Raw genomic sequence first — 11,122 nt, 5'->3', positions numbered from 1 at the left:
TTCATCTTGGATTGACATCTTAATGTTCACATTTCTAGAATAGAAATCTTATGGATATGTTGGATCGTAGTTGCTCAACAATCACTACTATGTTACATTACTGGTTTCACAATTGTTGGATAAAGTTTACTTATTGCTTTGGTATGTGTCTTCAAATAGTAATGCAATCCTGTAGTGATCTTCCATTTCAGTGATCCTATTTGGGTTATATGTGCTACATCTTATAGTCTAAGGAGCTATTATCTTCAGATTATCCAGCTTACAACATTTTCTTAGTGCTGTTTCTATCAATAATATAACTTTCTAAAACAGAAACAACTCTCTAAGCAAATATAAGATATTTTAGCTATGTTAAGCACCAATTCGAAGTTGAATTCTGACTCATTGCATTATTTAGAGTTATTTTCTTTCGGCTACAGACAAATTAATTAATGCATGTTGTGCTGTTATAAGAAAAAGTAACGAAAAACAGAACCTCCACGCAAGCTCCATCAACCAAGCAGTAAATTGGCACGGATGAGATCATCACTAAATTTACACTTGTAGTTTGTGTTTTATGTTTTGTTAGGATGTTAAACTATCTTGAATGCTCTCTTGTTCTTTATTCTGATGTTACCTGAATCTAATGATCTAGTTTTGGAATCTGTAATGTTGACAGAACATGTTCTTTCCTCCTTTCATTCAATGCTTGTCACTGAGCGTTTTCTTTCTTTTGATCGACTATACTGTGTAGAAACTATGTAATGTTGAAATGTTGAGGTTTCTTTCTTTTATTTCAGAGTCTTCGTGTTGACGTTTGTCTTAGATAACTATCTTCTTTGGTTTGTGTTTCTTGATTCACTTTAAGTGTTATGATCCTCTTGTTTAATATTCATTAGATTACCCTTTTCCTGTGAGATGATAGTCTTGCCAGGTTGACCTTGTTAAGGATGGTGGACATGCATATTTCATTAGATTTCTTGACAGCGTTGAGGCTTATCCAGAGCAAAGGGCAATGGCTGCATATGTCTTGGCAGTAACTGCTGATGGTCACAGACGGGGTCAGGAGGCGTGTATTGAAGTGGGGCTTATTAATGTCTGCTTGAAGCATCTTCAGGGATCAACCTATAATGATGTCCAAACTGAACCATTGTATCTTCAATGGCTGTGCCTTTGTCTGGGAAAGCTCTGGGAGGATTTCGCAGAGGCACAAGTACTAGGCTTGCAGGCAGATGCACCAGCAATATTTGCGCCTCTACTTACTCAATCGCAGCCTGAGGTTTGTTTAATCATATGTCAGTTTGGTGTATTATTAGTATGGTTCTCCATTATTGTTCAGACTTCGATTAAAAGAGCAATTTATTTCAGGTGCGAGCTGCATCTATATTTGCACTAGGTACTTTACTTGATGTTGGGTTTGATACATCTATGGATGACATTGGAGAGGATGAAGACTACGGCAATGAGGAAAAAACTGGGGCAGAAGTCATAATGAAGAGCCTTTTAAGTGTTGTTTCGGATGCGAGCCCTTTGGTACGAGCTGAGGTTGCTGTTGGTATGTTTTTACTGAATTATTCCCACCCCGAGGAGACATTTCTTTGTGATGCACTTACTGTTGTTATTAACTTACTTTCTGATTTGTCCCATATTTATTCTTTCTTTTTGTTAGAGGAGAATATTGCAGGTTTAATTATTGTAGAAATTTGATGATAACTCTAAAGCAGCGTGCTACTACATTTCTTGTATGATGAGGACACCTCCTGAACTAAATCTGTCCAGACTATGAATTTTGTTTATCTTTACTTTGAAGAGGCAGATTAATGCTGAATAATACCAGTATTTAATAGCATACCGGTTGGTCAAAGACTTTAAAGTTGCTTTAAGGCAGGAGAAAGGGAAATAAAAAAATAAGTTGCACCCAAGGCCTCAGGTTCATACTCCCGCGGAGGTGAAAAAACACTAGATGATTTTTTTTCATCTGCCTAAGCTTGATGGGAAGAATTACCCGTACTTGTGCTGTTGAGAGGTAACCGGTGGAATCGCCGAGGTGCACACAAGCTGGTGCATAAATAAGTGTAGAATGATGAAACTTTTCTCTGTGCATGCTCTTATTTTCAAAAAGAATTAAATATAAGTTAGCTGCAATTGTTTCAATACATAAATGCATGAGATATAGCATGCCAAATGATATCTACTCCCTTAATAGCATGTCTAATTCTCTGATTTCTCCTCATTCTTCTCTTTTTCATCTTGTGCCTGATCTACTTTTGTGGACAGAATGTATGACCTAGTTTGTTCATGTTGCTTCATTCTTGTAGCCTTGGCTCGTTTTGCCTTTGGGCATAAGGTGCACCTGAAGTCGCTTGCAGCTGCATATTTGAAGAGTCAATCTAATTCCATGCCGACTTCCTTGCCTTCTTCTACGGTCCAGAGTTCAGGTAGTGGCTATACGACGCCAACTTGTTATGTTCCACATGGAAGTGTAGTTCCATCTCCTAATGCTCCTTTATTGAGAGTGGTAGGTGACAGTCCGTCTATCTCTCACGATGGTAGGGTCTCGACTAGCAGCCATGTTGCAACACCGGGCTTCATGCATGGATCTCCTTTGCCTGATGGTTCTTCTCATCATTCTGATTCTGGAAGACTGGGTGATGCTGCAAGCGATGGTGTTGTTAATCATATAAGACCCAGACCACTTGAAAATTCACTCTATACTAAGTCTGTGCAGGCCATGTTTGCCCTGGCAAAGGATCCATCACCTCGCGTTGCAGGTCTTGGATGTAGACTGCTTTCAATTATTGGGATTGACCAAGTGTTCACCAAGTCAGTCGAGTCAACTGTTGAATCCACAACATCTCCTGGCCCTAGTTCTGCTGGATTGAATCGATCATCTTCTTGGTTTGACATGAGTGGAGGTATATTTAGTGCTCAAAGGAGACTAGGAGTCAGTATTACTGTTGTTTCTCTACCCCATAATCCATCAGTGTCAACCTTGATGTTCACATATTTCCCTCCATGCTCTTTTTCAAGTAATTCTGTTCCCCTTTGATACAATCTCTTACTTGAACTGTTGCAGGTAGGCGTTTACCTGTGCCTTTTAGGACTCCTCCTGTCAGTCCCCCCCAGTCCAGTTTCTTAAGGGGATTGCGAAGAGTTTATTCTTTAGACTTCAGGCATCGCCCAATGAACTCTCAAGACTCAGGGTCAGCTGATCCCCTCTTGGGTTCTGGTGGATCTTCTAGAGCTTCAGAACACAGTTCTATTCCTCAATCAACCATTTATAATTGGAGCTGTGGCCACTTCTCAAAGCCACTTCTTTCTGCAGACGATGATAATGAAGAGAACATTTCTAGGAGAGAAGAGAAGGAGAAGTTAGCTCTTGACCTCATCACCAAATCCCAGCACTGTTGTGAGTCTACTGGGCTTATGGTTCATTCCTTTTGACACTACCATCTTTCATGGGTGTGTCATCATTTATCTAAAATGTCTCTGATTGGCCAATGCTTACTTCTTTGTCTCAGCGGTGAACAGACTGCACAATCAAATTGCCACTTGGGACACAGAGTTTGAGAGTGGTACGAGAACTGCTTTGCTGCATCCCTTCTCACCAGTTGTGATTGCTGCAGATGAGAGTGAATGGATCAGGTAGAGGAATATTGGCCTGAATGAAAACATTGTTTTCATCGTTCCTTTTTCACGATCTTCTCTCGTAGTACTGCGGGAAGGGTCGGTTAGTTCAAGTTCTAGGTTAGTCGTTGGAGCTATGTGTAATCTGTCATTTCAACCAACAAATGCTGCTTTGCTGGTAAGCAATCATTCTCAAGTGGAAAGACTAGATGCAGGTCAATGTACATGTCCTGGAACTATGCCTGCTTTCTTAATAATCGCCATATCTTCTTAGAGCTTCAAGACGTAGATGCTACTTATATTGAAGTCTTTGTTTGACCTCACTCTTGTATGGTGTTGGATCAGGTGTTCTTGCTTATTTTTGCTTTTGTTTCTTAGTCTTCTCACCCCTTATGTTGCATCACCTCAGAACAACTTCTTGACTCTGTGGCCATTAGGTTTGAGTTATTGAGTTTCTTTTACATGGTCAACTTCTTGGCCATTAGATCTGATATATTGAGCTTCTTTTTCATGATAAAGGAACTAATGATACAACAATACCTAGTATGTTCCCACGAGTGAGGTCCAGAGAGGGTGGGGGTGTATGCAGACCTCCCCTACCTTTATATGGTAGAGAGTTGTTTTCAATAGACCCTTGACTTAAGAAAAACATTTTTCAGAAAAAATCTGAAATAAACATAAGAGTAAAAAGCTATGATGAAAATATTGAAGGAACGGAAGTACCAATAGTAAAAGTATTGAAGATAACCAAATAAAGGAAATAATAGTAGTGATATAACTGAAGCATAAGATAATGCTAGCATAATAGTAATAGTATGACAAGGGAACAAATAGATGCACCAAGACTAGAACCTTCCATGACCACTATGAAGAGAGAAAATGCTCTACAACCTACTTGCCGTTTGCCCTAATCTTTGACCTCCATGCCCTCTATCTAGGATCATTTCCTCGGTAAACTAGAGATAGTCATATCTTGTCTGATCATGTTTCCCCAATTCTTTCTCAGTTTACCTCTATCTCTCTTCAAACCTATCACTACCAACCTCCGCACCTTGTCTACACACGAAGGCTACTTCAGCCTTGCCTCGCATATGTTCGTTCCTAATCCTGTCTCTTCTAGTATGCCCGCACATCCATCTAAGCATCCTCATTTCCTCTAACTTCATATTCTGAAAATGGAAGTTCTTGACTGGCCATACTGCATCTTGTACAACATAGTCGGTCTAACAATCACTCTATAAAACTACCTTTAAGTCTCGATGACATATTCACTTAGGACACAAGATGTGCGCCTTTATTTCATCCGCCCCACTCCAATACGATGTGCAACATCCTTGTCGTTCTACCCATTCCCTTGGATTGTAGACCCGTAAAGGAACAGATGATATTCTATTAAATTTATGTTTCTTAGAATCCTTGTGATTATTCTAGAACAAATGAATATAGTAGGTAACTTAATTTATTTCTATTATAATTAGGTATTGGTTTGTACTGATTTTCTTTTCTTTTTAGGACATGTAAACAGAAGTATTCAAACCCCAATAGCTTGATGAAATAATCGTGCTGAGTTCCTCTTATTTTTTCTTCAACTTCACTAGGTATTAAAGCCTAGTTACGACCAGCAACATATAGAAATAAGATTTTCAGACAACCTCTTACGGTTGTCCGAAGCAGTGTTATCAAAGGCGAAAAGCTCTAAGGTCTAGGAGGCTTTAAGCGCAAAGCGCAAATAAAGCGTGGGCTTTAACGAAAAAAGGCGCAAAGGGAGAAAAGAATAAAATATATATGTTTAGTCCAAGACTAATAACTATAAACATGAATGACAAATATATGACCAACGAAATTGAAAAAAAATTATGATAGAGTGAAATATCAATTATTTAGCTTCAAATTCTTCATAAGAGGCTCAGTGGCAAGGAAATACCTGCCTTAGAACCTTGACGACAACACTAAAGCGCACATAAAGCGAGGTGAAGCGCTCAACACATTTTGAGCCTCGCTTTAGGGCTAAGCGCTCTTAAAGCGCGCCTTTGATAACACTGGTCCAAAGATAATTTTGTTTTCGTAGATGTTGTGATCAAACCGTTACCCGCTATGAGAACTGGAACACTAACATGAACAATCCTCAACCAGCTCCGCTACTGTCTGCCGCTTCATGCGCCGACCAGAGCATCCCAGATTCTAACAGGATCTGTTCACGCGCTGGCCAACTGGAGTTTAGAGATTGATTGCCATTTTTTCAGATAGAAGGTACTCTTAAGAGACAGTCACAATGTTCATGCGGTCAAATGATCAATTTGCAGACATATAATTTATATTCACTAGCTTGATGGGGAGTCGTAGAATCCTTGTGAATATTTTAGCACTCCCCCTTAAGTGGTGAATACAAATTATGTGTCAAGCTTGTTGCATATATAACTTGTTCTAGGCTAGGGACTTGGTGAACACGTTTGTGAGCTTGGTACATATAATTTTCTTGCACCAACTTGAGGAGGAGTGGTAACATCATTGTGAATATTACTATTACTAGGAATATAGAAGCGGGAGCAGGAGTAGCTTAGGGTCGTCCTGCTTAGGAGAACATTATCAGAATTTCAAAGTCTAATCAAGATATTGTACTTATAGCTTTATAACTTGTACATACTTGATGTGTTTGCTGAAAGTGTAGGTCCCACCTCAAATTGCCATGCCACATGCTGAATTTGGTAGCTTTTTGAACTATCAATTCGGTAAAAATGTGGGCCTGCTGAAAACTTTTGTTTCTCTCTCTGAGTAGCCTACTTGTGCTTTTGTGTGCAACTGTAGTTACATAGATCTCCAGACAAGGGAGTTACCTCTACAGTAATGTGTGTGATCCTGATAGTTTTAATCAAACAGTAGTTGACTCCGTCACCTATCTATTATATCAGCAAAATAGGTAGCGTATTAAGTAATCTGTGATGAGAACTTGTTGACAGTTGCACCCATGGATGTGGCCTAGTGTTCAATGAAGTGGGTTGAGAATCAAGAGGTCTCACGTTCAAATCCCAGTAGAGACAAAACTACTTGGTGATTTCTTCTCATCTGAGCCTTGCTGAACATAATTACCTGGTACTTGTTGCTAGGGGGAGGTGTAGGTATCCGGTGGAATTAGTTGAAATGCGTGAAAGCTAGCCTCGCACACCACGAAAAAAGAAAAAGTTTGTTGATAGTTAAGGGAAATGGTTAAAGAAAAACATAACAACCAAGATAACTTAAATGCATTCTTACATGAACTGGACTATTATTTGGAATAATTCCTCTTTTGGGTGGCTTAAGAAAGCAAACCAACACTTCAATTTTTTCCTATATTCTAAAGGAAAAAAAAATCTTTATAATAATTACTCAGCAGTCAGTTTTATCATCAGTTAAAATCTTTTTATATTAGGAAGGCCATTTCCTTCTATCCACATTTGTAAATGGTCACAGGTGACCATTTCGCCTCAACGAAATTTCAAGGCAATAACTTAAAGTAAAAGAATTTGAACTATATATTGCCCGTGAACCAAATCATTGGTCAATAATATTTAGCTTATTGTCTGACCGAAACAACAAATATTTTTTATAGTATGATAAATATTTTAAATACCTATTTTGTTTTCTACTAGCGAAATATTCTTTTGGGTATGGATCTTTCGAAACTCTTAAAGAAGAAATTAGTAACAACTACTTAATAAAAAATTTAGCAACTAACTAATAGTTAACCTTCCAATTATATATTTAATACCTTCAAAGTATACAGCCACATGTTGTATAAAGGTATACAATAGTGTGATGCAACTACTCTTGTTGTTAACTATATATCACTATAGTATACAATATATGAATTATATATCTCTAAGATGTACAATGTACATAACTACTGCAATGCAACATTTTAAATAAATGGATTCTATAAATGATTGTAAAAGGGTTAATATTTTATGATGGTGGATAATCATGAAAAAATTCCTTAAAACTTTTTAGTAGTCACCGTGTTGGCCATGTGCTTAGCGCGGGCTTTAGCTTACCTAGTTCTAGTATATATGTAAATATAGTAGGTCACTTAATTTACTCATATTGTAATCGGATATTGATCTCCTCTTTAAGACCTGTAACCATAGTTATTTATACCCCAATCATTTGAGGGTATAATCAAGCCGAGTTCCTCTCATTTTCTCTTCCGCTTCACAATTTCTTTGTGCAGTTGCAGAAATTCATGCTGCTTGTACCTTTGTGTATTACAGGGTCTGGAATTACAAGGAGGCTACCCTTCTTAACAGCTTCGACAACCATGGTTACCCTGATAAAGGAATTTCAAAGATTTGCCTCGTGAATGAGCTTGATGAGAGTTTGCTCCTTGTTGCTTCAAGTAAAAATTTGCTTCTATGGATTTTTTTATGAGAACTGACGGTGCACAATCATTGATGCATAATTTTTAACAAAGTTCATTTATAAAAGGCGATGGCAACATACGGATTTGGAAAGAGTATACTGCAAGAGGTCAACAGAAACTAGTTTCTGCATTCTCTTCACTTCAAGGTCTCAGACCAGGTTCTCACAGTGTGAATGCTGTTGTGGATTGGCAGCAGCAATCTGGATACCTGGTACATATTGTGCAACACATTTAATAGTAAGAATTTAGTCAATGAATGCAAAGCAGTGTGATATTTCCATTTTAGTTTATACAACTTACTGTTTTCCTAAGTGCATGCAACAAAAGTAATCATCGTTATTTGTGTTAAATTAAATGTCATTTTACTAATATTCCTCCTAGGTGGTGTCAAAAACTATTTACAGAAGGTGAGAGTGGTTTAAGCCATGATGTCGATTACAAGTGATCTCATTGCATGAGTTTACTTAAGTAGAGATTTCACTCATTTGCTTTTATGTCGATTTGACTTTTTAAAATTCCTCATCAGTTTGCATCTGGTAATATTTCTTCTATCATGGCTTGGGATCTTGACAAAGAGCAGCTTGTAAATACTTCTCCAATATACTCGGATTGCAGCATCTCAGCAATAGTGAGTTTTTTGACATTGCTCTGAGAGTTAATAGCAAATTTTAGTAGTTCATTTACTAGCAAACTGTTTAGCATTGTTCAAGTATTTGTTTCTATTATGTGCTCTAAATTTTGTGAAATGAATAAAGACGATTTTAAACTTCGAGTCAATTTTGTAAAAGAACCACAACATATTGATGAATGAAATGGTCTTTGAAGTAAGCATTTCTCGTACCACTTGAACTAACTGACCCTTCCCGCAGTACTACGAGAGAAGATCGTGAAAAAGGAACGATGAAAACAATGTCTTCATTCAGGCCAATATTCCTCTACCTGATCCATTCACTCTCAAACTTTGTGTCCCAAGTGGCAATTTGATTATGCAGTCTGTTCACCTCTGAGACAAAGAAGTAAGCATTGGCCAATCAGAGACATTTTAGATAAATACACACACACACACACAAGCACATTGTATTTGTGTGCGTGTATATGTATTCCTGATATGTTCTTCAAAAGTTGTCAGCGCCACTTACTGTGCCATGGTTTAGACCGGCGAAATATATAGTAGTAAACTAGTAGTTTTGGGTGGATCTTCAAGCAATAGGTTGCGGTGGACCTTTCCAAAATGAAAAAAAAGAAGAAGAGATGGATGCTGGAAGCAGTGGATTTTGTGCATTAAAACAGGAATATAAATTGGTAGGTTTTATAGAGTACAAGATAAGTTGAGCTTGATGGTTTGTTATGTTTGGGGACTGGAACATGCATTGAAATGTTGATGGGTCCAAAAGGCAAAAGCACAGAAAAATTAGAGGAGCTTGTTCTAAGGTGAGGTCAAAGGGAAAATGAGTGTTTTTATTCTTTTATTAAAAATGCCTTCAAATAGATAAAACAGAATAATAGACCTAGAAATAACTAGTATCTAGGGAAGTAGAAAAATGAGGCTGTTCCTTTCATATTTTGGTGGAAATTTATCTCTTTTATTATCCTCTTTTTTCATGGGAATAACGGAAGACTTCTAAGGTTTATGCCATGTAAAAATCATGAACAATGTTAGAATCTTGTGTATAGTCTAGAATAATGTAAATACAATAGATAACTTGATTTGCTCCATGTAATTATATATTTATTTTCTTTCCTTTATTAGGGCATGTAAAATAGTAATTTAAACTCAATAGTTTGGGGGAATAATCAAGTTGTGTTCTATTTTCTCTCTTTTTTCACGCATGGTATCAAAGCGAGGAGACTAGGAGTCAGTATTACTGTTGTTTCTCTACCCCATAATCCATTAGTGTTAACCTTGATGTTCACGTATTTCCCTCCATACTCTTTTTCAAGTAATTCTGTTCCCCTTTGATACAATCTCTTACTTGAACTGTTGCAGGTAGGCGTTTACCTATGCCTTTTAGGACTCCTCCTATCAGTCCCCCCCAGTCCAGTTTCTTAAGGGGATTGCGAAGAGTTTATTCTTTAGACTTCAGGCATCGCCCAATGAACTCTCAAGACTCAGGGTCAGCTGATCCCCTCTTGGGTTCTGGTGGATCTTCTAGAGCTTCAGAACGCAGTTCTATTCCTCAATCAACCATTTATAATTGGAGTTGTGGCCACTTCTCAAAGCCACTTCTTTCTGCAGACGATGATAATGAAGAGAACATTTCTAGGAGAGAAGAGAAGGAGAAGTTAGCTCTTGACCTCATCACCAAATCCCAGCACTGTTGTGAGTCTACTGGGCTTATGGTTCATTCCTTTTGACACTACCATCTTTCATGGGTGTGTCATCATTTATCTAAAATGTCTCTGATTGGCCAATGCTTACTTCTTTGTCTCAGCGGTGAACAGACTGCACAATCAAATTGCCACTTGGGACACAAAGTTTGAGAGTGGTACGAGAACTGCTTTGCTGCATCCTTTCCCACCAGTTGTGATTGCTGCAGATGAGAGTGAATGGATCAGGTAGAGGAATATTGGCCTGAATGAAGACATTGTTTTCATTGTTCCTTTTTCACGATCTTCTCTCGTAGTACTGCGAGAAGGGTCGGTTAGTTCAAGTTCTAGGTTTGTCGTTGGAGCTATGTGTAATCTGTCATTTCAACCAACAAATGCTGCTTTGCTGGTAAGCAATCATTCTCAAGTGGAAAGACTAGATGCAGGTCAATGTACATGTCCTGGAACTATGCCTGCTTTCTAAATAATCGCCATATCTTCTTAGAGCTTCAAGACGTAGATGCTACTTATATTGAAGTCTTTGTTTGACCTCACTCTTGTATGGTGTTGGATCAGGTGTTCTTGCTTATTTTTGCTTTTGTTTCTTAGTCAATGAATGCAAAGCAGTGTGATATTTCCATTTTAGTTTATACAACTTACTGTTTTCCTAAGTGCATGCACCAAAAGTAATCATCGTTATTTGTGTTAAATTAAATGTCATTGACCTGCATCTAGTCTTTCCACTTGAGAATGATTGCTTACCAGCAAAGCAGCATTTGTTGGTTGAAATGACAGATTACACATAGCTCCAACGAC

General features: G+C 38.0%; 1 protein-coding gene across 8 annotated transcripts in view; it reads left to right on the top strand.

The window, feature by feature from the left end:
* The first annotated feature begins 9 nt into the window (after positions 1-9).
* LOC107001588 (regulatory-associated protein of TOR 1-like) overlaps positions 10-11,122 on the top strand; it is a 16,491-nt gene continuing 5,378 nt past the window's right edge. For 2 of the 8 annotated variants that reach the window (XM_027912376.1, XM_027912374.1), the window contains exons 1-8: positions 10-1,258; positions 1,348-1,534; positions 2,298-2,894; positions 3,056-3,388; positions 3,501-3,624; positions 7,851-7,975; positions 8,065-8,210; positions 8,526-8,627. In XM_027912376.1, coding sequence (XP_027768177.1) covers positions 995-1,258; positions 1,348-1,534; positions 2,298-2,894; positions 3,056-3,388; positions 3,501-3,624; positions 7,851-7,975; positions 8,065-8,210; positions 8,526-8,627 — 1,878 coding nt within the window. In that variant the 5' untranslated portion in view covers positions 10-994. Of the gene's footprint in view, positions 1,259-1,347; positions 1,535-2,297; positions 2,895-3,055; positions 3,389-3,500; positions 3,625-7,850; positions 7,976-8,064; positions 8,237-8,525; positions 8,628-8,868; positions 8,973-9,986; positions 10,320-10,431; positions 10,492-11,122 lie in introns of those variants that run through there. The other 6 variants (XM_027912377.1, XM_027912378.1, XM_027912379.1 and 3 more) reach the window with 6 other exon arrangements.

Source organism: Solanum pennellii, chromosome 10, assembly GCF_001406875.1.
Source record: "Solanum pennellii chromosome 10, SPENNV200".
Classification (NCBI taxonomy): domain Eukaryota; kingdom Viridiplantae; phylum Streptophyta; class Magnoliopsida; order Solanales; family Solanaceae; genus Solanum; species Solanum pennellii.
This window is presented reverse-complemented; position numbering and strand designations above follow the sequence as displayed.